Here is a 26,249-nt window from a genome sequence, read left to right as displayed (position 1 = left end):
GTAGGAGTTTAACTATGAGTAAACTATTTCCAATTTTTATTTGCTAGGAAAGGACACAGGGTATTATCGTTAAATTTTATAACAAAATTTCAAATTTATTTATTTTTAATTGGATTTATTAAATAAAGTAGGAAAATTCAGCTGTTGGTGACTGACTTGCGCTGGGTCAATCGGCAAAGCGGTGTCTATGGTGACCGTGTGTGGGGCTTACAAAAGAATTGCAGAGAGAGAGAGAAGATTTTATATTTTTAATAATAATAATAAATAATACTTTTCAAAAATAATAATAATAATTAAGGAAAATAAGATCAATTAATTCATTTATGTGGTAGTTTTAAGTGAAGGAGAGAGAAAGCACACAAAAACTCCCTGCTCTCGAAATCTCGTTTCTCGGGCCATCCATTCACGAATATCGAGGAAATTATTATTCTTTTTCCTGTTTTACCCTTGCTCATAATTTTATTCCCAAAAAAATTAAAATAAAAATTCAATTTTTCTTTTTGGCTTTCTTATTTTATTTTTCTACATTTTTGTGTGTGCTTCATCCGCTGCTTCCTCTCCAAAGAGCGAGTCCAAAATAGCTTTCAATTTTTTTCATGTGTGCTTCGATCTTTGTCCTCCCAATTTTCAAAGAAATCTCATAGAAAAGAAGAACCCATGTAAGCAAAAATTTTACATTCATATTAAAAATCCCATCTTTATGTTATGCTTTGTAAAAATATTATTTAAAAGTTACTTCTTTTATCTTTGTTTCCCGATTCATTTCTTCGAGTGTAGTTATATGATCCTCAAAATTCTGCTATTGGGTTTTGATCTCTGTGTAACTGAGAATCGTTCTAGACCCTTTATATTTTGCTGGATTTTGGGTTCGTATTGGTTTTTATTATTATTATTATTATTTTTTTGGTTTTCATTTGCATATTAAATGAACAATATGTATATATATATATATATATATATATTTTTTTTGGGTTTGTGGAAGGCCAGGTTCAATGGGTGTGGATTGGGATCCATGTTGGATCTCTTGGTTTTTGTTTTATTGTTTTTATCATCTGTGCTTTTTGTTTTAATAAGTATTTTCTGCTTAAACTGATCTTGGATTTTGTGTTTTTGTTCGTTTTTTTCCATTTTTTTAGTTATTTTCTCGGGCTGCTTGCCTGGGGGGATTTGGATTTTGCCACATTGTCTAGGGCTTAAAATGTTGGTTTCTTGAGGTTGGATTTCATGGGTTGAACTCAAAAGTATAATGGGTAGCCTCAGTGAAGACGAAGAATATAGATTTTTTGATGCCCAAGAAGATATTGCATCGACATCTGATGCGAATTCTGATAGTGTTAGTTCAAGTTCTTCGAACAATTGGGTTCCAAATGGTCTACACTATGATATTTGGATGCGGAGCCCGAGAAGTGTTGAGGAGCGCCGGAGTAATTTCCTGAGGTGGATTGGATTGAATTCAGATGGAATTCTGATAGAAAATTCTGTAGATGTAGATAGTGACATTTCCAAAAGAGAATTCGACAGAATCAGAGAGAGCAGTGGAGCTGTGCTGAGAACCTCCAGTTTCGAAAACGAGTTCGCTTCCACTCGATCTTCCATTTCATGTGCTGAAAATGGCGGCTGCGATTTTTCCCAGAATTTGTGTTCAAAGGAGAATTTTTTTGTGTGCAGAGATGCAGATTCAGGCTGTGGAATGGAGTGTGATGTGGAGGAAGTGGATGAAAAGAAGAGTGCAAGTCGAAAAGCGAGGAGCTTGGGTCGGTTGGAGTTGGCTGGAGAGCCTGAGAATGCTTCTGCATTGTCTCCCTCGTTCCAACAACTGATGGAGAAAGAAGTGCAGGAAACAAACAATTTGGTGGGGACAATGAAGAAAGCTAAGAAGGGTTGGTTGAGTAAATTGAGATCCATGGCATGCATTATTGATAAGCAAGGGGATGCTGATAGGTTGAGACCAAATGATAATGATGCAAATTTTGGATGTAGGGCTCAAAGAGTTAAGGTTCGCCAATGCGGGAAACGGTCAAAGGAACTTTCAGCTCTTTATATGGGGCAAGATATCCAAGCCCATAAAGGTTCAATTTTGACAATGAAATTCAGTCCTGATGGACAGTATCTCGCAAGTGCTGGTGAAGATGGGATTGTACGGGTTTGGCAAGTGGTGGAGGATGAGAGATCTAATGAGCTTGACATTCCAAAATTAGATCCATCCTGTTTATACTTCACAGTGAATCATCTCTCAGAATTGAAACCCCTTGTTACGGATAAAGAGAAAATAGGCAAATCAGTAAGCATGAGGAAAACGTCAGACTCAGCTTGTGTTATTTTTCCTCCTAAGGTCTTCAGAATATTGGAGAAACCGTTGCATGATTTTTGTGGACACAGCGGTGAGATCTTGGATCTCTCATGGTCAAAGAATAATGTAAGTAGTTATTTGAATTAAGATAAATTTTCATGCGTGTAAGGAATACCCCTTTTTTTATTTTTTTTTCTTTCCTCAAGCTTAATGAAATGTGGAGAAAATTAAATTTGTTTTCCATGTTTCTATTTTGACGCAGTATCTTCTGTCATCGTCGGTTGACAAAACTGTTCGTCTCTGGCGAGTGGGATATGATAACTGCCTCAAAATTTTTTCACATAGCAATTATGGTGCGCTCCTTGCTTTTTTGTATTTTGCTACTATGTACTTGATAGTTGAGGTACTAGCCCAGGTTGATTTTAAGCTAGCTTTACATCTGATCTACTATATCATACTTTGTATATATCTCATGTATTTTTGTACTGATGACATGCAGTGACATGTGTCCAATTTAATCCTATGGATGATAATTACTTCATCAGCGGTTCTATAGATGGAAAAGTTCGTATCTGGGGAATTCCTTCTTGCAAAGTTGTTGACTGGACTGATATAGGGGAAATAGTCACTGCAGTGTGTTATCGCCCTGATGGAGAGGTTTGCCAAATTTCTTGCCCTTTAAGTAAGAATACAGGTTCTCATATGTATGGATTTTATGTTTACAATTTTATTTTTCATGCAGGGGGGAATTATTGGCTCTTTGACTGGAAATTGTCGCTTTTTCTATGTAGATGGTATGTTTTTCAATGGTCGCCTTTTCTATGCCATGTTTTTCCTTCATTTCCCTTGCATAGAAATTGACTTATTGTGTGATAAATGTATTCTTTGCTGGCAGTCATTTGAGTGCAACATTTATTGTCATTTTATAAAGTATATGTCTTCTGAAATTCTAATTGTGAATTTTAGTGATTGTTGTAGAAAGTGCTGATGGTTTTCTTTTAGGTTGAAAGAGGAGTTCCATTTATGTTGGTAGGACATGGAACATTAGATAGAAATAGGAATATTTCTGAGAGGTAAACCATTAAGTGTTTATCTTTTTAGTAAATAAAATAGACTTAAAATTTAACTACTCTGCATGATTTGTCAGTTGTCTAAACAAAAAATGTGCCTGTATACCTCAAATACCTATCTGGTGGTTTCATATTTGTTTGAGTTATTGTAATATGTTTTAGTAATTTTGGAAATCTGATTTTAAATAGGAAGCACTTGTGTAGTAAGGATTCATAGAGCATAATTTATTGAATTTGACATGCATGTTTGGTGCTTGTTTTTTAATTTTATTAGATCTGCTTGGTAAAGGAACTTTCATATCAATGGATTTTGTAGGGATTGAATCAATTAATATTGGTTTTTGTTTTTTTTTTCTGTACCAGATAATCATTTACAATTGGATGCTCAAATATCCTTACATAATAAGAAGAAATCTGCATGCAAAGAGATCACAGGCTTCCAGGTATTTGATTATTACATTTAAGTGCTTCATTTGCCTCATTTAGTAGTTTGTCTTTGGTTTTCTTTATTTGTTAACTGTACCTTGTCCTTTGTGTTTTTGTTGTCTTTCTAATTATTATCATTTTCTCCAGTTTTCTCCAAAAGACTCTAGCAAAGTAATGATTACTTGTGCGGGTTCCCAGGTTAGAGTTCTGGACGGGCTCAATGTGATTGGAAAATATCGGGGTATGTGCTTTTCTTTTTGTCCCTAAATTTAATGTATATTACTTAGTTTTCAATGCTATAGGATTATGTTTGGTGGAAATTTTTTTCTTAGGGAACCTAAATAGCCATATTTGATGGCAGTGTACAAACTGTAATTTTTCTTTTTTTTGACACATACATTCTCTTAGATTATTGTATTCTTGTTAAAAACGATTACATTCTCATAGATCTTAATTTTTTTCTGTGTTCTCCGCAGCACTACGTAACGCAGGAAACCAGATATCTGCATATTTCACTTCAAATGGAAAACATATAGTATCGGCTTGCGATGATTCTAATGTATATGTATGGAACTGCAGTAATCAAGAGGAGACTGTTCTCTCTCAAGCAAAAAATGTTAGGTCTTGTGAGCGTTTTTTCAGCAATGCATCTGTTGCTATACCTTGGGGTGGTTTAAAACATAGCCACTCAGAAAATGGAAGTCAGATTCATGGTTTGGATGAGAGGTTATCAGAAGCTCTGCCTTTTTCTTCACCTGCTTGTTTTTCTCTAAGCCAAGAATTCTACTTAGAATCTTTTCCCAAGGGATCTGCAACATGGCCAGAGGAAAAGCTACCTACTTCAAGCCCGCTGGCCAAAACTTCTATAATGCACAAATCTCAGTACAAGTTCCTTAAAAGTTCTTGCCAGAGCACATCCAATTCTCATGCATGGGGTCTGGTTATTGTGACGGCAGGCTGGGATGGACGGATAAAATCATTCCACAATTATGGTTTACCTTTGCATCCTTGATAATTTTTTGTGCTTGGCATGATTTACGGAGAATATTTTATGCCCTTTGTTGGTCACTCACCTGCAGTGCCTCTTTTAACCCGATTGCACACTGTCAATTCTTATGTAAGATGAATTGACAAATGACTTTTGAGCAAACTGTAAGGCCACAGCGGGTTCATATCTGAGCATTCCATAGGCATGTGCAGTGTTGATGATCTTGAGAATTTTGGTTTTTGCATGGGCCCTTTTCTCAGATTTCTTCAGTGACAGTTATCAAATTATATCAGAGCAAGTGGCAGCAATTCTATGGTTGCTTTGTAATCTGTCTTGGAAGCAGTAAGTGGCTAAGGTTAGCTTATCTGGATTCCAAGCGTAATATTATAACTTCTGATTAATCATTCGATAGTTTTTTGTCTGCCGGCCCACAAGATTAGATGTAAAAGTCATTTGTTGAGAGAGGCGAAATTGAGATATTATCTCTGCATAATGCAAGTGCCTGTGGGGCCTTGTAGAACCTCTTTCTTTTGTTCTTAAAGTTGAGACGGGGAATCCCAGCTGGTGGTAGGAGTTTGTTTGAGAGAGAAAAAAAAATGGTAGGGAACTTTGCCATTATATTATGTTGGCCGGTCTGAATGATTGAGTTGTTTGTCTGCCATTGCTGTTTTGTATAGTGGTAGAGCCAGTCACTTCTTGTGTTGGCTCTGGAACTGTGCTAGGGCCTGGAATTCATTTCCATTTCTCAGCCACAGTTCATGAAACTGCCCAGACCAGTGTACAGAAGATGTTTTCTTCCGTTTCTTCCGAATAATCACTGCTTGCTGCTCTGCGTTACCTTTAATTGTTGTTTCAATGCTGATTCCACTGTTTTTGCTAACATAATTTATGTACTCTCAGTTTTGGCTTAAACTTAATGGATTAGTTGAGTTTTAGGGGAGTTGTTTTTTACTTTTCTTTTTCCCCCTCCAATAGCTAGATAGAAATTCCTTGAGATAGCATATATGTAATTGTAATTTTTCGGTGGTAAATAAAATTTTTTTTGCAGCTTCTTCCTTTTCCTTTTTTGTTGTTGTTGTTGTTGTGTTTATTACTTGTAGCAACAAACATTATATACAGCAAAAGTACATATGCTAGAATGAAAACAGAGTTGCAGCTTTTGCATTTTCTTTTGTAGTTTTGATGATATGAATTTGGATTCTTTTTCTCCATGATAAACTGTTTACGTTATGTACAAGAACTAGTCAAGATCATATCACTTTAAAGCCTTTTTTGTTTGGATATAATGGCGGTAAATCCACGTTTCTGAAGATCAATTCCTTGCGTCATCAAGTGGACCTGTTGAATGTCCAATTGCTGTGAAGATTTCAATAAATCAATTGTTTTGTTTCCATGGCATAATGTGGAAAATTTTGCTCATAGAAACTTGATTCTTCGTAAGTAAATAAAGGGATAAGAATGGAAGAAAAAGCCTCAAATTGAATAATGCAGGCATCAAATCATTTTCATCAAAATTTTATGGATGCCCCTTTCAAAGTGTCAATACTTTGTTCTTATTTAGTTTCACTTTGTGGATATCATTTATTTTTTTAACAAATTGGATTTGGCATCAAAAATTTGATAAAGAAGTTGCCAACTGTTATGCTACTGGTCAAAATTTGGCATCAAATTGGAAAGATAATGATAGAATGAATATGACCTTAGCATAAAGCATATGGGGTATATTAGAACATCAGAATCCAAAGAAATGCTGTCTTTTAGTGCAGAATTATTGCTAATTTTCATACGAAAATAAAAAGTTGATGGCTCTTAGAAAAAGATGTAAATAGACAAGGAAAATTGGGAAAGAGAGTAAAGCAATGGCTCAAAGAGATAGATGGTACATATTACAGATGTGAAGGCTTTAGGATTAGGAGACAAGAAGAGCATAATATAAGGACTAATTTGCAAATTTCAGAGACATCAGAGTCTTTAAGCTTAGCTGTAAAACCAAGTAAAGCTTCTTTTTCTTGTGACATGTAGTGGAATAATGTCAAACAACAGAGTTTTCAAAAGAGAATTAATTAATAGACCAATTATTGAATATAATGTACCTTATTTTCTTCTTTTAGCCAAACTTACCAAATAATGAACCTCATGAACAAGTACTAGTTAATTTATTCTTTTTTAATGGAAAAGCTTGAGAGACAAGATCAGAGGAGAGAAGAGTTTGCTGAAGAGGTTGACAAAACTTTGTTATGAGATCTAAACACAGATACCCGACAAAGCAACATTTGCTACTCCTCCCTCTATTTGGCTCTTTCTTATAATTAACAACCAAAACCATTAATTAATCCAAGAGATTTTGTTTTTATTATGTTTCCTGCATATAATCCCTCAATCGTCCAATATATATAATTTTTTTAAAAGGAAACAAAAATTATTAACAAATTCATTTAAAAACTCTGCTTCTTTAGAACTTTCACATGCGGTTGTTCAGAAAATTAGGGGCCATAAAACAATCCTCAAGCAACAAGTCAACAACCATTATACATGCATGTATTTCCTCAGTCATAAAAATGTGAAATGTCCCCTATAAGAAACATGTCAAAACAGAGCCAATTAGGCCCATTATGAAGCCTTTCTCTAGGCACTGAAAAGACTAATACAAATGGGCTGGGCCATTGATAGGCAGCCCAATGATTTATTTTTTTTAAAATTTTTTCTTTGGGCCTCCTTGATTAATGAGCACATAAATAAATATCAAATGCAATGAAATTGAATGCAAGGAAATGGCTAACTTATAAAATAAGTATTTGGCCGATGTGGAGAACTAGGAATTGGTGTAGTTTGTTTACCAAAACAAGAAAAAGGCAACTGGTGAGGTTTGTAGCATTTAACTAATTATTTAAAAAAATAAATAAAAATAATGAGTGGATTTTAGGTTTGATTCAATCAAAAACGCGTACATTTTTTTTTCTTTTTTCTTTTTGGCTTTTGGGTAATAAGACGCGTAAGTATTTGAAAATGTTTTCCATTGGTTATGCACATGTCTCTTGCAACTTCAAATGGCATTGCCTTCCCTTTTTTTCATATATTTTTTAATTCAAGTTAGAAGTATTCAAAACCGCCAAAAGAAGGCTAAACAACCCATAGTGAATTAATCCCCATTTTTTTAAATCAGCACCAGTTTATGCATAAAATATGGATAAGAAACTTTAGAACAATATATATATATATATATATATGTTGCTTGGAAAGATGTGAGAATACCGAAGTTCGTTGCTTTCAACGAAAATTTGGAATTGGTCCTTGTTTTGAAAGCTTTTCAAACAAGCCTAACCTTATAAAAGCTGTTCTCTTTGTTAGCTTAATGATTTCAGTTGCAAAATAAAGAATATAGAAGAAACAGGACAACTAAAGCTGATGATAACTACTGAAAGAGACCGCCAATTTGTTCAATTTTTTTTTCCTCATTTTGTAGCCTTTATTGCTTCGGACTATAATTCCAAGAAAGGGTCAAAATCTTGCAAAAAAGAACTCAAGCCTGAATAGCTTTGAGCAATTTACAGAGCAAATCAAGCAATATTCCTCAAATCTAATCCATTTTTCCCATCAAATTTTGATTGAAATGCCAAGGGAAATTACTTCTAGGTAACAACAGAGATCCTCTGAAAGATCAAGGAAAACCCCACAAAATTAATTTCCCTCCATTTGATTGTAACTCCAACTTCTTCTTTTCTGTTCGGATAAGAACTTTTTTTTTTTTTTTTTTTAAATTTTTTGCTGAAATGTTCGGATAAGAACTTGATTACAAGTAAAAGAAATTCGTTTATCATCGTTATGCATATCCTTCCAAGACCTCACATGACAGTATTAAATCCAAAAGGTTTGCAGAAAACTTAGCTAAGAAATCCAATTCGTCGAGACACTATCCTATAACAACTTACCAATGAGGAAGACAAATAAAGTCACAAATTTTCAAATTTACAAATTCCAGTCCAAGAAAGCCACATTGCGTTCGCAATTCCAGATCCTATCATATAATGGTGAATTATAACCTATAACTATTTTCCTTGTTTTTGCCATTCCTATGTTTTCCTTAAAGAAACAAGTCACCAAGAAAAAAAAAAAAAAAAAAATCCTTTCTTGATTCAGATCAGAAAACTTAAGAATCATACAAAGAAACCATTAAAAAAAAAAAAAAAAAAAAACGAACTTTTACCTTTCTTTGCTGTCCCATCAAGTCCCAACATAATTCCCAGAAACCCAAGAGGGAAAAGTTTAAAATGTAAAAGAAAAATTAAGACACCAATCCATAAATCGTCGCATTAATTTTCTTTCCTATTACAAGACATAATTTTCTAATGGAAACCCAGAGGAACACCCAAAAACAAAAAAAATAAATAAAATAAAAAAAAGAGAGGGAGAGAGAACAGGGACTGAAAGAGAGACCTTTTGCTTGTGGGGTTGTTGAATCAATGTTTGATATTTGGATCTCAGACGGGGAGGCTGACGACGTCGTTTTGAGGTGGAGGAGAAGGAGTAGGAACACATTGATCGCTGCGGGTGATGGAAGGAGAAGAAAGCATGAGGGGTAGGTCGTGAGCCTCATCGGGATTGACGTCGGGGTCGTCGGAGGTCGAGAGGTTAATGCAGGAACACCGCTCCAACGACGCGAAGAACGCCGATGCCACGTGGGTTCCCACCCAGCTCATCATTCCGTTGAACTTCTCGTACGAAAGGCACGCGCTCTGTTGGTTCGACTCCATTTTTGTTTTTCTTGGTGATTGATGATGATGATGGTGATGAGGAATTTTTCTTTTTTCTTTTATGCCTAAAGGCTTAATGCCCTCTCTCTACTCTGTGAAAGAGAAAGAGAGAGAGAGACAAGGTCAAAAGAGAGGGAGACAAAGGTGGTCAGTTATTGCCTCCATCGTTTATGGTTTGTTGGTGAAATTTTGCTACTTTTACATCTTTCTTCCCCAGCTCATTCTTTTTTCCTTTTTTTCTTTTTTTGTTTTTCCATATTTTACCTTCTTTTTAGTACTAAATTTATTTCTGAAAAAAATAATTATGTTTACTTATTAATATTTTTTGTCATATGTTTACTTAGTTTTGTAGTTAAATTATTTGTATATTTTAGATATTATAAATATATTTAAGTCTTTCAACTATTACACATTTTATACATTTTATCCCTAAATTACAAAAAAAATGACATATTATCCGAAGAATATTATTATTATTTTGTCTCTTTCATCCAGATAAGGATTTAAATTTTATGAAATTAAACAATACATAATTACTATAATTATAGTGCAATAATTATATTTTATTTAATTTTTAACTACTGTGTAGATTTGATTTTGTTAAATTTATAGACAAAATCGTATAATTGAACCATTGTGACAGTTAAAAAAAAATTCAAAGGACAACCAATTTATTAAAAAATAGACAAAAAAATGTAATAATGTAGGATGGTTAAAGTATTAATAACCCTTTAATTTATGTTTAAATTTGAGATAATATTAATTAAATTGAATAAGAACAAACAGATTGCCAATCAATAATTGAAATTTCTAACAAGAATGAGATATTTCCTTATCAATATTAAAAGCTTTTTTCAACACAAACAGTCTAATGCCCAAAATATATAATACTGATTTGGAATGAGCAAATTTCATATACCCAACACGAGGTTGACATTTTACTGAGTCCACACATCCCCGAAACGACACAATCCGACGTGTCGTGCCACGTCATCTAGATCCAAAAGTAGCAACTAGAGCAGCTAACGGATAAGAGGGCAACAAAGGGAACTAGAGCTCTCAGTCACAGAGCCAAACAAACAAAGGGCAAAAAAAAAAAAAAAAAAAAAAATGGCTGCAACAATTTCGATTCCACTCTCACATAATTTATCCAGTCTTCATCTCTCCGCATCGACACGGCGTCGTTTTGCACCCCCAGAATTCTACTCGCCTGTTCGTGTATGTTGCTCCGGTAGTCCCTTTGAATTCTTCTCAGTGCTTTACATTTTCATTTCTTTGTTTCTTTCGTTCTGGGTCTATCGGCTTTTTTTTTTTTTTTTTTTTTTTTTTTTTTACTAGCTAGTTCGTTTTTGGTTTCTTTGGCTTCATTAGCAATTAAATTTTTTGATGTAAAAAAAACTGAGTTTTATGCTTGACTAATGTTGATGCGAAGTTGTATTAAGGTAATGGATTTCTTCTTAGCAAGTGATTAACTTTGGATAATTACATTATATAAAGGATTGTTTGATGTTATTGATTTTATACTTAAGCAGTAAGTTTGATTAAAAAGAGTAGCTTCATGAATGTTCCTTTTTTATCTTTCTTTATTTATTATTATTATTATTTTTTTTTAAGATATTAAGATTTGGGATTAATAAAAAATTACTTAAATTCAGAAAAGTCAAATTCGTATTAGAAATTTTGATGTCTGTTTGACAGCATATAACAAAGATTGGCTTCACTTATTATTTCTCTTTTTGGTGCTAAGGAAAGGATATTTCCAATGATATTCTGTTTTGATGCAAAGGAAAAGACATTATCTTTGCTTTTATGTTTATTTTATTTGCTTTGTTCCTTCTACATTTGATATATTTTTTTTTTAATAAACTAATAATTGTGATATCTTTTATGTTTGCTGTACTTGGGACTTGGGAAAAAGCTTCTAGGGATGGTCCTGAATTAAAGGAAAACTTGTCTCATATCAAGCAACTTAAAAATGTAGCTTGTGGCATTCTTGCTGTTTGGGCTGTGACTACTGCTTTACCTGTTATTGCTGCTAATCAGGTTAATAATACTCTCTTATTATCCAACACATATACTATTGACTTAGAAGACTGCCTCCTTTAGATGATATTAGAGATGATAAGGTTGAAACTGGTGCTTTCAAGATCTATTTTTGTGAAATGAACTGATATGATCTGATTGGTTACTTGTTTGCATTGCAGAGGTTGCCTCCATTGTCAACGGATCCAAACCGATGTGAGCGTGCATTTGTTGGTAACACAATAGGTCAAGCGAATGGTGTTTATGATAAGCCAATTGATATCAGGTTCTGTGATTATACAAATGAGAAGTCCAACTTGAAGGGCAAGTCTCTTGCTGCAGCACTCATGTCCGATGCAATATTTGATGGTGCAGACATGTCTGAGGTGGTGATGTCAAAGGCTTATGCTGTAGGTGCTAGCTTCAAGGGTAATACTCCTTCTCACCCTTTTAGCTGTATTTTTGTCATATAATTTACTGTGCTGTTAATTGAATTCCATAACCGAGTAGCGTTCAATTTTTGCCTCTCATGTTTGGAAATCCTTTGCAAGGAAAGGAACGCTAATTTAATTTAAATAGCGCACATTTTCTATTTGGATCATGAATAATAGCGCACATTTTCTACTTGGATCATGAATAAGTTAATTAAGTGGTTTTTATCTTCTGCTATGAGATTTATTAATCTTTAGTCTAAAGAAAATTTGTTCAAAGTAAATAATGGAAAAAACAATTTAAGCAACAATCCTCAGAAGATATATCCATCTTAAAGTTCTTGTAATATGTTACTGTAAATGCAGCAATGGAATTAATAATATGAACATGTGAAACACACATAATTAGAGCAGGCTTGTAGTAAAGTCTACGTTTGAGCTATTATGCTACTGTCTGTGTAATTTGAACTTGTGAAATGTGAAACATTTGAGACTGGAGAGATAATATTGGCAAACCAAATGCTTTTCAGGTGTAGACTTCTCAAATGCAGTTCTGGATCGGGTTAATTTTGAGAAAGCAAATCTACAAGGAGCTTCCTTCAAGAACACAGTACTATCAGGCTCCACATTCAATGGTGCAGAACTGCAAGAGGCAGTATTTGAGGACACCATCATTGGATACATTGATCTTCAGAAGCTTTGTACAAATAAAACTATTGATGATGAAGGAAGAGCTTATTTGGGATGCCGATGATCATTGACCCCCAATTTCTTCTGTCTTCTTTTTAAACCATCCAAAATAAAATGGGTGAGAGGCTGTTGTGTCATATTATCCAAGGTTTTGGTAAATTGTGTATCCAATAAAAGGGTACGAATATATAAATGCAATTTGCATTTTGTTCACTTGTTGTATTTGTTAATTTTGTCTGACAGATAGAAGAGGAAGACAATTGCGAATTTGTGATTACATATATGTATGTATATCTTTTTCTGAAAAACTTTTGACCATATTCTCAATCTCTCTTTCTAGACCTGAATGACAATGCAGCAATTAGCAGCAGGAGGTAGTGCTTGAAAATGGGATATGAAAACCAATCAAATTTATCCTTTTTGTTGGAACAGCAAAAGGTAACCAGTTTTCAGCAGAAAAAAGGGACACTCATAGCTACCTCCCATAAAAGCAAAAACCAGAAACTTACAGCAGATAATTATTAACGATCCATACAGATTATATCTGCATATACCCATTACCACAGAAAACTTTGACCATAGGACACCAGCAAAATTTCCATCTTTCATATCATGCAGTATGGGAGATTATTAATGCCGAAAGACTCTAGTATTTATGTTTATTGAGTTGGGGCACATTACAGGCGCATCTGGTGTAGTGGTATCATAGTACCCTCCCACGGTACTGACCGGGGTTCGATTCCCCGGATGCGCACTCGTAACTTTTTGTTTGATTTCTGGCGCTTTGACTAGCAAACTTTTCTTTTGTTTGTCCAATGTCCCAACAACTACTGAAAATGGGCATCCCCAAAGGTATGGTTTTCCTCTGACCCTTGGTTTTCACCATTTGAGATTTGATGGCTATTAAAGTAAATGATAAGTATAAGCCACTTTCATGTGTCAACTTTTTGTTTGATTTATGGCTCTTTGGTTAGCAAACTTTTCTTTTCTTTGTCAAATGACCCAACAACGACTGAAAATGGGCATCCCCTATAGTCCCAAAGGTATGGTTTTTCACTGACTCTTGGTTTTCACTATTTGACATTTGATAGCTATTAAAGTAAATGATTAGTATAAGCCACTTTCATTACTATGTGGAACTAACTCATTTCAATTATATTCATTATTGGACATAATAAATAATCAATTTATATCTATATCATATATCCGGGAATGGTGTTGTTACAGATAAGGGGACAAAGTAATAAAAATAGGAGAAAGGACATGACACTACCAACCAAAAAAAAAGAAACGGAAAGGACATGGTTGGGTTGGAAATTCATATATGTGTTTGTAATTAAAAAAATATTATTGAATATTCAATATTAGCAAGGACAACAAAAAAGTTTAGAGTTCATTGTTTACATAGTTATAAGTTCTTAAAAAGTATGCCTTAAAAACTCTTCATACATACAAGTACTCCGGCCTAAATACAAAATTAACTTTTTATTTGATTAATGGCTCTTTGATTATCAAACTTTCTTTTTTTCTTGTCCAATGACCAAACAACAACCAAAAATGGGCATCCCCTATAGTCCCAATGATATGATTTTTCTCTGACTCTTGGTTTTCACCATTTGAGATTTGATAGCTATCAAACTAAATGATTAGTATAAGCCACTTTCATTACTATGTGGAACTAACTCGTTTCAATTATATTCATTATTGGATATAATAAATAATCAATGTATATCATATGATATATATATATATATATATATATATATATATATATATATATATATATATCTGGGGATGGTGTGGTTATAGATAAAGAAAAAAAGAAAAAAGGATAAAAAAACAAAAAAGGACATGGTTGGATTGGAAATTTATATATGTGTTTGTAATTAAAAATATATATATATATATATATAAATATATATATATATATTGTTTAGTATTCAATATCAGCAAGAACAAGAAAAATGTTCAGAGTTCAGTGCTTACATAGTTACAAATTCTTAAAAATGTGCCTTAAAAAGTATTCAAACATACAAATACTCCAGCCTAAAAACAAAAAATTTCATTAATTTGCTTTATTTATTTCGAGCACAGAAAAAAAAAAAAAAAAGTAAAAAACAGTACCAATATAATCGATTCCCCTCCCACAATCCAATCATGGATTTCAAATATAAATCCTAGGGCTATCCGATTTCCTTTTCCCTTTTATATCATTTTTTTTTTTTTTTCAAATTCCTGAGTGATGAATGATATATATCTGACAAATGACAGCCTGTAAAGCAAAGCAAATTTAGCAAGAGATGCATGGTCTGAAAGAATGGTTGTTGTCAACCATATTAAGTGAGGAAAACATACAAGAATGGGTTTGGTTTGGGTCATTGATAATGTAAAATTCTAGCCAGTGTGGATAGCTAGCTAAATCCTAATAAGTGAATTATTGGAAGCCAATTTAGGTCATGACCAATTTTTTAACCTTTAAATATTTAAGTGACAAAGAAGATTAGTCTAATGGTAAGTTTCTTATTTACATCTTTAAAATTATATTTAAAAAAAAAACCAAATATATTGGTACTATTTTTAATACAAATAGAATATACATGGTGGCAAATTGAAAGAGACAAAAAGAACGCTATTTTTTTTTTTTCCTTTTTTTGTTGAAAATGAAGAAAGAACATATGGTGACAAAATACACTCAAAATGGCCCTTTCAAATTGTAAGATTCATAATTCATAAGTTCATGACTTCTAGTTGTGCATGCTGCTGCCCATAAGGCCTGAATTTGGTAAGTAGAATATATAGGAATTTACTTTTTATCGTTGAGAGAGACACAGAGGCAAAAGTGTCTAAGCCTCCTTTTAAAACTGATAATGATAATTATTAATTTTTTTGGTTTCTTGCTTTTTTTTTTTTTTTTTTCTTTATCATCTTTTTCTATACCTTACATGAGCATCTTTATTGGGAATCATTTGGGAAGATTCCTCATTTTCACGAACACGAACAACGTTCTAGAAAATTTACCAATATATATATATATATATATATATATATATATATTAATAATAACATTTTGGAATTATACAGAAAGTGTATTAATCGTCGATGGTGAATGAAAATGACATATTTCTGAATCATGAATGAAGCTGCTTATCTTTTGTTAATTTCACTGCCTAACATCGGTATATATGTATAGTAGCAATTAAGATCAATTAATTATTATGTTGTTACATAATATAGGAGAAAAAAGATTATTAAAGATTCATGTTTTGATATCTTATTACTGATAATGCTTGAAGAGTTTGGTCCAAAACCATCGGATATGTCTCTTAAAACCTTTAACAACTAAATAAACAAAAGAATTTGGCTAACTTAATCAAATTGGTGGTTTTAATAAATTAAGGAGATAACTTTCTAAAAGATTTTTTTTGTACATATTTAAGTGGATTTCTCTCAACATATATATTAAATGTGTAAATGATGATGTTTTAAATCTTCATCATTAGGCTAAGTACTCTAATTTATCAAGTTGTAATAAACTATCTTATTTTCAAAAAATAACAATCTTTTATTTTTTATTTTTTTAAAAAAAAGTGCCAACATCCTAGCAGTAACATGGTACTAACAGTCTTACATAACATAATACATACATAAATTTGGTTGTTGGTCCAGAACCCATATCTGTAGCAGCCATCCGCATAAAAAATATAATAAAATAAAATAAAATATCTTTAGCTGCCATTCCATGAACAACAACAATTCCTTCCCTGGATATTTGCCCACCGAACTGTTAGTCAACTGCCACATATAATATATATCCCATCAAATTGCCAAAATATATTATTTTATATATGAATGAGGACAAAATAAATATTTAACATGCTAACGATGGCATTTGGTATACATGTATCTTTTCAACACTACAACTCATTACAAACAAAAGGAGGGGGATTTTGGTAATATTTTGAACATGCCACATTTGTGGGGGTTGAGGGAAGGAGATGAGAGGCTCCTATTTAAAGCACACATACCTAAACCTGTAGGCTACAGGAGTACTTTTTATCAGATATATCCATATAAATGGTTCGTTAGGTTTGGTTTAGTTTGCTTTCATTTGACTGGGTCGGTGTAAATTAGCTTCCAGTATGAAATCCTGCTTTCCAATATTTCTTGCTCAAATGAGTATTCCACGCTCACAGTAATTGCAGCTATTCTGTGCTTCTGAGATGCTCATTTGAGCAAGCAATGTTCGAAAGTGAGAAGTCTTTGGCCGCCACCACCACAGCCACTCTCTCTTCCTTTTATTTCTTTCTCCAGATAAGTTCTATCACTTTTTTTTTTTTCTATTTTACTGTGTTTTACCCATTTTTGGTTCATATTTAACTACTTCATCAGATGGATTCTCTAGCTAGCTCTTTTAATTTTCAACCACTAATATGAATCTTGGTTAATTCATCTTCCTAAATTATACAGTTTTAAAAGCTTATTAGTTCTTATATTATATATAAAGGAGCTTAACTAACATAATTGATGCCCATAATTGAGAATTGATATTATAAGATGAGTATTTAAACTTAAGTTAATTACCATAAACAGTCCATTATTAATCAATTCAATTCATAATAATTGATTTCTTATTTTTGATTTTATTTTGTTTTATTCCATTCAACACAAATAACAAAAAAGAAGCCCATACACCAGACAAAGTGATCATAAATTTAATAAGTGTGGCTGGCGTTTAACCGTAACTATTTGTAAGTAAATGGATAAGGTCATATTGCAGGTTTTCATTAAAGAAAAAAAAAAAAAGGAGAAAGTAATGTTAATATTAGTTGCAGGATTTTGACAAATTACTCCAACTTACATGATACATCGATCAATATGACTAGATTTTTAGTAAGCTTTCAGTATTCCGTAACAGCCTTCTAAGGCAAAATAATATCCCGAAGAAAGATTATCTAGGATTGAATAATTAGGATTGAAAATTCAACTTCGTTATGCTACAAAAACTAATTAAAATTTTCATATGTTTTTTTTTTGTTTTGCTTTTTTCTTTTTCGACCCTCCTCACCCATGAGATTCAACATGCGCACCCATGAACACAGATAAGGTACTGCCATTGAAGCTACCATTTCGTCATTTCACTTGGTTTTTTTTTTTTTTCCTCATAGGAAAAAAGAAAAAGAAAAAGGAACTCCTGATGAGTATCCTCGGTTTACATTTGCGCTATTAGCAGCCAGCCATTTCCTACGGTGATTAGCATATGGAATCCACATTAAAGCTTAGATGGGATTTATCAGCAATTAAACCCGCAACTCATGCAATCAGGTGTGAAGGGTTCATCGGATTCCTACCATCTGATACACCTTTTGGGTGCTTCACATGGGTATTCAAGAGTAAGAGAATCTAGCTTTTCCATATGGGTTTGCATCTATATATACCTTTCCCATCATCATAAGGAAACGTTAGTATTCCTCCCTTAGAGTTCTATCAAAGGATTCAAAACCAAACTAAGATTTCTTTTGATCCCCAAATATAAAGAAATTTGGCTTTACTAACAACTACCAAAATTTCTAAAATATACACTGCCTATCTTAAGCTCTAATGCTTAATTTCTTCGGTTTTGCAGCAATTCCAAACAAGCTAGAATATTGGTTTACACCAAATAATGATAAAGCAAAATTTATAATAAAATGATGGAACATATTCAAAGGATAAAGCCGAAACTTAAGATCAATTCCCCACACAAACACAAAAAAAAAAAAAAAAAAAAGAAGAAGAAGAGAAACCCGAGCAGGGTTATTCCCTTTAGAAGTAAAAAGCTCTCTAAAAATACATGTATGATCTTTAACCTTGGCTGCAAGATAGCGTACAACCCAAATTACAAAGCAAAGCATCTTTATCTTCCTAGCCTACCTTACTTCTTCAGCAATGGCTTCCCAAATCCCACCCACCATCATCACCACCACCATTCACGAAACCTTGAGCTCCCCTTTAGACTATTCTTGTAAAAAAATCCTCTTTCAGCTTTTGCTTCAATGGCAAGCACCCTTTTCTTCTTACTTCTTCTTGCCTCTGCAGCCATCTTCCAAGGTTTGCCCTCTATAATCTTCCTCTGTTCTTAGTATAAATATATATATACAGTCTCAATAACATTAATAACAGATCAATATTTGTCAACCCAATTGAATAAATGTATATATTTTTAATCTAATATAATGTTTCTTTCTCAGGAGTGTATGGAGCAATTGGTGTCAACTATGGCACGGTTGCAGACAACCTACCTCCACCAGACCGAGTGGCTCAATTCCTTCTCCAATCCACCATTATCAACCGAGTCAGGCTTTTCGATTACAACCCCGATATCTTACACGCCTTTGCTCACACCGGCATTGCTGTCACCATCACAGTTCCAAATGACCAAATCCCCCACCTCACCAAGCTTAGCTTCGCTCAACAATGGCTTAAAACCAATGTCCAACCCTTCGTTCCTGCCACCAACATTGTCCGAATTTTAATGGGCAACGAAGTTTTGTCAACCGCTAACAAGCTCTTCATCTCCAATCTTGTCCCCGCTATTCAAACCCTTCACACGGCACTCGTCAACGCTTCATTGGATCGGCAAATCAAGGTCTCTACCCCTCATTCTCTGGGTATTCTCACCAGCTCTAGTCCACCTTCGACTGGGAAATTCAGGCAAGGCTACGATACCCATGTGCTTAAACCTTTGCTCAGTTTCTTGAGTGACACCAAATCGCCTTTCATGGTGAACCCGTATCCGTTTTTCGGTTGCTCCGCCGAGACATTGGATTACGCCCTTTTCAGGCCCAATTCCGGCGTGTTCGATGAGAACACGAAGCTTCTGTACACCAACATGTTGGATGCTCAGATGGATGCGGTTTTCTCTGCTATGAAGGTTTTGGGCTATGAGGATTTGGAGATTGTCATTGCCGAAACGGGCTGGCCCTCCAAGGGTGATCCGGCCCAAGTTGGGGTTGACCCGAAATGTGCGGCGGATTACAATGGAAATCTCATGCGGCACGTGACTTCCAGTGCCGGAACTCCGTTGATGCCGAATCGGACCTTCGAGGCTTACATTTTCGCCTTGTTCAATGAGAATCTGAAACCCGGCCCGATATGCGAGAGGAATTTCGGGCTTTTCCGACCCGATATGACGCCGGTGTACAATATCGATATCCTACGATCAACGGTAGCTGCCACCGCCGACCACCATGCTACCAAAACATATTTGATAATTATGGTTATCTTTGTGCTTGATTGGTTCGTGGACTTGGTTCTGACAGGCTAGTTCGTCGGTGCCGGAGAAGCCGGGTCCTAGCCCGGGCCCATTTGTTGCTCCGCCGAATCCATCACCGCCATCGCCATCACCGCGTGACGGGAAACAAAAACAATGGTGTGTGCCCAAAGCGGGGGTTGACTCGGAGGCTTTGCAGAGGAATATTGATTATGTTTGTGGGCTTGGGCTGGACTGTGGTCCGATACAAGAAGGAGGCCCATGTTTTGCTCCGAATACGATCCGAGCCCATGCTGCTTATGCGATGAACGTGTACTACCAGACTATGGGAAGAAATGACTATGATTGCGATTTTGCTCAAACTGGCACTATCACTTACGCGAATCCAAGTAAACTTCATGCAAAATGATATATATATATATATATATATATATATATATATATATTTTTTTTTTTTTAAATTTTTTTTTTAAATATTACTATATCTGTTTAGTCATTCATCAAATATTTACCATTACCAATATTTATTTACTTTTTGTTTGAACCAGGCTATGGAAGATGTAAATATTGATGGTGGAGAACATTGCAATGGATTTGATTGGATGGACGAGGGCCTCAGAAGTGCAAGCAAAATATGCACTTTTGATTGGTTTTCATAGACATAAGATTAATGACTCATTTATTAGATTTATGTATATTTGTTGTCCAAATTGTCCCTTGAAAAATTAATGATATTTTTCAGTATACAAATATTATGCACTAGTTAGACCCTTTAGGCTGCCTTTGCACCATGCTGGACAAATTCGTGTTGGAAAGTTGCCCCTGTGACAACACTCTTGTAAGTTACAAGAAAATAAAACTTTCACATTTTATCAACCAAGAAAACAAGAAAGCTTTCACTTCACATGCTCTGTTTTCGTCTTTCTCTGTTCCTCAACATAAATGTATTGATTTATGTAAAATGTTCATTTGCAATCAAAATTAATATTTATATGTATATATATATATATATCTATATATTTTTGGGACCGTAAATTAAGTCAAACTCATATAAGAAAAATAATTGTAGAACAAATTAGAAGTCCCAATATATAATCAAAATTAATTGTATATATACATGAAATAAATGGCCAAAAATATAATTATCAGTTAAAAAAGAGGGAATTATATGGTATGGAATAATTTTATCCCACGTAATGTATGAATGAGTGAGTCAAAATCAGCAACGAAAAAGCAAATTTTGTGAACCTACGGTATTCTGCGGCGTATGAGATCGCTGCTCCATTCGGTGCGTGCTGCCCCTCTTGTAACCGTAACGACCACCACCACCTGCTTTCTTTCGCTCACTAATCACTATTTCATAGGGGTGCGTACCGTTTCCCTCCGGCGCAAACTGTCTCTCTCTGTTTCTTTCTTTGAAAACTCATTTGGTTTTTTTGGCGTCTCTTTGTCAAATTCCTTGGTTTTTTCTCTCTCTCTCTCTCGTGCTCTTCGTCAACATTCATGACCCATTTGCTAGGGTTTTAGACCCGTCCCTACGATATCGTTTCCTCCATTTTAGGGTTTTCTTTTTATTTTCTTCTCACTTTTTGCGACCATGGGTGAGTGGCAGCAGCTTCTGCAATCAATCTTACTGGGTCTCATTTTCTCTTACCTCCTCGCGAAGCTCATCTCCATTGTCGTGTCTTTCAAGGACGACAATCTCAGTATTACTCGAGCTCGCACCGCCGGCTCCGATCAAAACCGGCCCGAATCCGATTCGAAAGACGAACTACCTGGGGGAGATTTGGGCGCAGCTCTCGAAGTCGATTCGGTGATCGCCGAGCACGGTAGCGTTAGGAATGAGAGCGTACATGCTAGCGACGTTGATGACGATGATGATTGGGAAGGAGTGGAGAGTACGGAGTTGGACGAGATGTTCAGTGCCGCCACTGCTTTTGTGGCGGCCGCGGCGGCCGACCGCCTCTCGCAGAAGGTCTCGACTGATGTGCAGTTGCAGCTTTATGGGCTCTATAAGATCGCCACCGAGGGACCGTGTAGCACACCTCAGCCATCGGCGTTGAAAATGACAGCTCGAGCCAAGTGGTACTGCTTTAATAATTTTCCATTTTTTTTCCTTTTTTTTTTCATTATACAATTAATGCTTTATTTTTAGCTTCCATTAATAGCATTTTGTTGGGAAATTTGCTTTTTTGTGGAGCCCCTTGAGATTTTTTTTTCTTTTAATTTCTTTTTTTGGTTATGTTATCTTAAGTTGTTAATGGGGGAAATTAGGGGATTTTGTTGGTATTAAAGAATGCAGATTGATAGAGAAGGTGAAAGGCAAGGTTTCCGAAGGGGTTTTTAGGTGCTTTGTTGCATAAGAAGCGTTGCACGTCACCAACTTAAGTCTTAAGTGTTGTCTATTGCTATGTTTTGGAGGTATAGATGTGCGGGTACCATTAAGATTATCAGTGGAATGATAAATTGGAAGAAAACTTTTTCCATAAGAAATGCACCGACGAATAATTTTGATGTTTTCAAAAGAGCCAAACTCCAAAATGTTTTTTTTATTTTTATTTTTTTCAGAAAAGGATGTAAAAGGTTTTAGCATGAACATGATTTGAGAAGAGAGTATGGAATGGATGACAAATATGACTGACAAGATTGATTTGAAATATATAGAAGGCTCCTGGAGTCGGTTTATAAAATTTGATCTAGTTTTGTGATTAATTCTTATTGCTGAACTTGATTTTACCTTTTCTTGTACCTCATGTTCCTTTAAAAGTAGTCAAACTACGTTTTTTTTATATGAACATTTGAATGTTGCCTGTGGATTATTTGTTAAAGGCAAGCATGGCAAAAATTGGGTGCTATGCCTCCAGAAGAAGCAATGCAGAAGTACATTGATATTGTTACCGAGCTATATCCTTCATGGGTTGGAGGTATGACCACGGTAAGGTCATAATTCTTGTATTTTGCGATGTTACAGCTTCTTTATCAGTCATGTAAATCTATTTACTTTGTGTTTAACTTTCTCTGTTGGGTTTCTTCTATGGGAACATGAACGATGATTAGAAGAACAAAGGTGGAGATGATGATGCACTTGGTGTGGATTCCAAAGGACCAATGGGACCAGTTTTCAGCACTTTTGTTTATGAGGAGGACTCTGGAAATGATTTGTAAGGTTCTCAGAATAATTAAATTAGGAGCTTGAGTATTACAGATTAGTTTCCATCCTGAGGGTGGTTTTTTCTTCTTCCTACATTTTTTCTTAGGTGTTTGGATATTTGAAATTGCCGAATATATGCATTTGCTCATGCATGGTTTACAAAGTGTTGCTGTTCAACAGATTTTGCTGAGTTCTTTTATTGGCTGTGTTTGACATTGGCCTTCTCTTTAATCTGTTATAGTATTCAATTAGGAAAGTAACTATATTAATCTTCTTTTCTTCCTTATTTTTATTTTTATTCTTTAAAGGAAGGATGGGGGTGTGGGGGATTACCTTTTAGAGACTTTAAAGTTCTTATGTTCCTAAAATTGAACTCCTTCTAGGGATTGGTGTAGGAAAATTGTAGAATTTCTCTTCTCTAAGCTATGAATTCACTTCTTTCTACTGTACTAAGACCAGCATTATCATTCAACTGATATGTCTTCCAGGGTGCCAAACTCTTTGAATAAGTTAATAAAGTATTCTGATTGCATCGATTTATTTCTCTCTCTGAACTTTCGAAAGATGCTCTGTTAGTGTTACAAAACATTAGTCTTTGGAATGAGTTAACAATATTATTGTTGCTTTTTCCTATATTGTACAACACTAGTCTTCAGAATGAGTTAACAAATTTTTGTTGCTTTTACCTATGTTGTTTCCTTTCTTCAAGGATTACTGTTTCACTAACTAGAGTTTTCATTTTACTTTCAGCAAGATGGATGCTATTCATGGTTTTGCCAGAGAAGGAGAAGAAGATAATTTGCTTAAAGCTATTGAAAATGGTGTCTCAGTGCATCTGAAAGGTTTGTTATCTTTTTAGCCCCTTCATCATCTTTGTGCGATTTCCAAGTGACACTAGCATCATTGTTGGGTTTCAATGAATATTGATGCTGGGTTTGATTACTACAAAGGCATCCATACCTTCATATTTTTGGTTTGTAAAACAGACCAAGGCTGGTCATAAACAGCTCAAGCCCAGCTCATAAGAAGCATTTTCACTTCTTAAATGAATCATGAAAGATCAAGCGTAATTATTTAAACTTGTTTGCTTAACAAGCCAACCTTGGCAATTTTAGGCTGGCTCCTTTAGGCTTGTGATTATGGTAGGTATCCTACAATCATGAACATACGCGAGTAATCTATTTGCAAAAAACCTTGGTGACATTTGAAAACACAATTGTCGAGGCATGAGAATAAATGAAATACACATCCTGGTATAGTTTGAGAATCAATTTGGTCTGAATTTTGATACAAAAATCGTGCTTAGTTGGCCTGAGAAGCTAGCTCCTTCAGCTGAGTTGGGCTTCATTTTACTTGAAATATAAATTAACAAGATTGAAAATGATATCTCAAAAATAATAATAAAAAAATGGTAGGCTTGACTCCAGCTTGACAAGAATAAAATTTGACTGCCTGTTCTCTGTCAGGCTTATAAAACTCAGCTTGTTTGCCCACCACTTGTTTCTCACATGTATGAGTACATTGAGGTTCATCGCATTTTTCATTTCATGTATGAGGATATTCTTTTCCATGTGGTAAGTTTTTCCTTAGCTTTATACTGCAGCTGGTGTATTCTGTCTTGGTAGGCTTTGACTTTAATGAAATTGCATAAAATATTTTCTGTTAAGCAGAGCAAGTTTGCATAGTGGATTCTATGTCCTGCTGTGAAGCATAAGGCTGTTTCTGCACAGTTCAGATGTGTATTTTTGCTTGGCTTTATGAGTCATGTATCATTCCCCACTTAGTTTAATTACAAATAAGCCTAAAAAGGAGCCTTTCTGCCAACATTTGCGTTAAAACGGTTGCTTTTAACTATTGCAGACAGTGAAGGTCGTACTCCATTGCATTGGGCTGTAGATCGAGGTCACATTAAGATGATAGAACTTCTTGTTAGCAAGAATGCCGACATCAATGCAAAGGTAAGAATTGTAATTATCTTTTCTGAACATGCAAGATTCTTTGAAAGAGTTTCACATATTTGGATCCTAGTTAGAGTTCATGCAATTAGCCAACCAATGCTTCTGACTGCACTCTGTATTTGGAAGATGATTGTTTTGTCGTCTTATTTAAGTTAGAAGTTCTGTGATTTATCATTTATTTCTTTAATTTGAAAGGACAATGAAGGCCAAACCCCATTGCATTATGCGGCTGTGTGCGAGAGAGAAGCCATTGCTGAATATCTTGTGAAGCAAAATGCAGACACCAGCGTAAAGGACAATGATGGAAACACTCCCTGTGGTCTTTGCGACTCAAATTGGCCTTGGATGCAATGGTCAAGCAAATAGATTGACTGGAATTCTTTTTTCTTTTTGGGGTCTTTTTCTTCCAACTGAAGTAATTGTTGAAAAATTTCGTTGGGATGTATATGGTGATTGATGATGATCCGTTTGGTCATTTGTCTCTTTTGACTATATGTTCGTATAGAAAACGTTATGCTGTTTCCTTACTAATCCCTCAATCCGAGCCTAGTGGGAAGGAAATGTAGGAAGGTCTGAATCTCTCTTTGAAATTGCCAACACAGATTGAGATTGTTCCCACTTTGTCTTGAGTTGACAGTAGCAGCACTTTAATTGATTCATATTTTGATCTTTTTTATCTTCCAGTTTCGTGTTATACTGCTCATTTTCATACTTAAAGCACATGATTCAACCCAGAAAAAAAAAAAAAAGTAAAGGGTTGGCAAGGAAAAGGACCAGTTGTTGCCTGTTGGCCATCTGGACTAAAAACCACCAGTTAGTGGCCAAACTAACACACCTCACAAAAAACCCCCCTCAGTTTTATAATAAGTTTGTTGTTCCCTTGTTATTATTATTATTATTTCTTTGAAAAACTTCCAACGGCTTATTCATATATTTCAATATTACTGTTTCAATTAATTAATATTAGCAACGGGTGCGACATTACAATGCGGAGAGAGTGGAAGTGTGAAATTGACCGTAGGATGTCAACTGAGTTCATTTAAATGTTGACTTGTTCGTGAACTCAAAAGCAATCAATTGTTATTATTATTATTTTTTTTAAAAAGCAAATATGATTACTCACCAAACACGTTATTAGGGCCAAAAAGCAGTATATGAAAATAAAATAAAAGGGAATTTTTTAACGCGGTAAAGTGAGCAATTAAAGGGGTCGTTTATGAGGA

The 26,249-nt window shown here is 34.6% G+C and overlaps 4 protein-coding genes, 1 long non-coding RNA gene and 1 other non-coding gene across 8 annotated transcripts; 5 read left to right on the top strand and 1 right to left on the bottom strand.

The window, feature by feature from the left end:
• Positions 1-339: 339 nt before the first annotated feature.
• LOC107421839 (uncharacterized) lies at positions 340-5,835 on the top strand. Of its 2 annotated transcripts, none has more exons than XM_016031175.4 (8): positions 340-659; positions 1,137-2,416; positions 2,553-2,643; positions 2,790-2,947; positions 3,033-3,084; positions 3,724-3,803; positions 3,934-4,027; positions 4,263-5,835. In XM_016031175.4, the coding sequence occupies exons 2-8, from the start codon at positions 1,247-1,249 to the stop codon at positions 4,796-4,798; spliced, it is 2,181 nt and encodes a 726-aa protein (XP_015886661.3). In that variant the 5' UTR covers positions 340-659; positions 1,137-1,246; the 3' UTR covers positions 4,799-5,835. The 2 variants fall into 2 exon arrangements, with proteins under 2 accessions (XP_015886661.3, XP_048325867.2); XM_048469910.2 differs by lacking the exon at positions 340-659 and adding an exon at positions 712-866.
• A 4,760-nt stretch (positions 5,836-10,595) lies between these two features.
• LOC107421817 (thylakoid lumenal 17.4 kDa protein, chloroplastic) lies at positions 10,596-12,976 on the top strand. Its single transcript, XM_048469463.2, has 4 exons — positions 10,596-10,756; positions 11,444-11,568; positions 11,730-11,976; positions 12,509-12,976. The coding sequence occupies exons 1-4, from the start codon at positions 10,636-10,638 to the stop codon at positions 12,730-12,732; spliced, it is 717 nt and encodes a 238-aa protein (XP_048325420.2). The 5' UTR covers positions 10,596-10,635; the 3' UTR covers positions 12,733-12,976.
• A 375-nt stretch (positions 12,977-13,351) lies between these two features.
• TRNAG-CCC (transfer RNA glycine (anticodon CCC)) lies at positions 13,352-13,422 on the top strand. Its single transcript has one exon. It is a non-coding gene; the product is annotated as a tRNA-Gly (tRNA).
• Positions 13,423-16,613: 3,191 nt separating this feature from the next.
• On the top strand, positions 16,614-20,841 carry LOC107421796 (glucan endo-1,3-beta-glucosidase). 2 transcript variants are annotated; one of them, XM_060819514.1, is made up of 4 exons: positions 16,614-18,058; positions 18,896-19,872; positions 19,967-20,306; positions 20,466-20,841. In XM_060819514.1, the coding sequence occupies exons 1-4, from the start codon at positions 17,926-17,928 to the stop codon at positions 20,486-20,488; spliced, it is 1,473 nt and encodes a 490-aa protein (XP_060675497.1). In that variant the 5' UTR covers positions 16,614-17,925; the 3' UTR covers positions 20,489-20,841. The 2 variants fall into 2 exon arrangements, with proteins under 2 accessions (XP_060675497.1, XP_015886608.3); XM_016031122.4 differs by lacking the exon at positions 16,614-18,058 and adding an exon at positions 18,615-18,755 and having other exon boundaries at positions 20,466-20,840.
• LOC125421408 (uncharacterized) lies at positions 18,443-19,087 on the bottom strand. The gene is made up of 2 exons (XR_007239746.2): positions 18,947-19,087; positions 18,443-18,777 (listed from the first exon to the last, which is right to left on the bottom strand). It is a non-coding gene; the product is annotated as an uncharacterized LOC125421408 (long non-coding RNA).
• Positions 20,842-21,157: 316 nt separating the features above from the next.
• LOC107421805 (acyl-CoA-binding domain-containing protein 1-like) lies at positions 21,158-25,707 on the top strand. The gene is made up of 6 exons (XM_016031134.4): positions 21,158-22,002; positions 22,747-22,852; positions 22,975-23,078; positions 23,819-23,910; positions 24,929-25,026; positions 25,222-25,707. Exons 1-6 carry the CDS (start codon positions 21,515-21,517, stop codon positions 25,390-25,392), a joined length of 1,059 nt encoding a protein of 352 aa, XP_015886620.3. The 5' UTR covers positions 21,158-21,514; the 3' UTR covers positions 25,393-25,707.
• The last annotated feature ends 542 nt before the right edge of the window (positions 25,708-26,249 follow it).

Source organism: Ziziphus jujuba, chromosome 8 (genome assembly GCF_031755915.1).
Source record: "Ziziphus jujuba cultivar Dongzao chromosome 8, ASM3175591v1".
Lineage (NCBI taxonomy): Eukaryota > Viridiplantae > Streptophyta > Magnoliopsida > Rosales > Rhamnaceae > Ziziphus > Ziziphus jujuba.
Note: the sequence above shows the minus strand (reverse complement) of the source record. Positions and strands in the feature narration are given on the sequence as shown.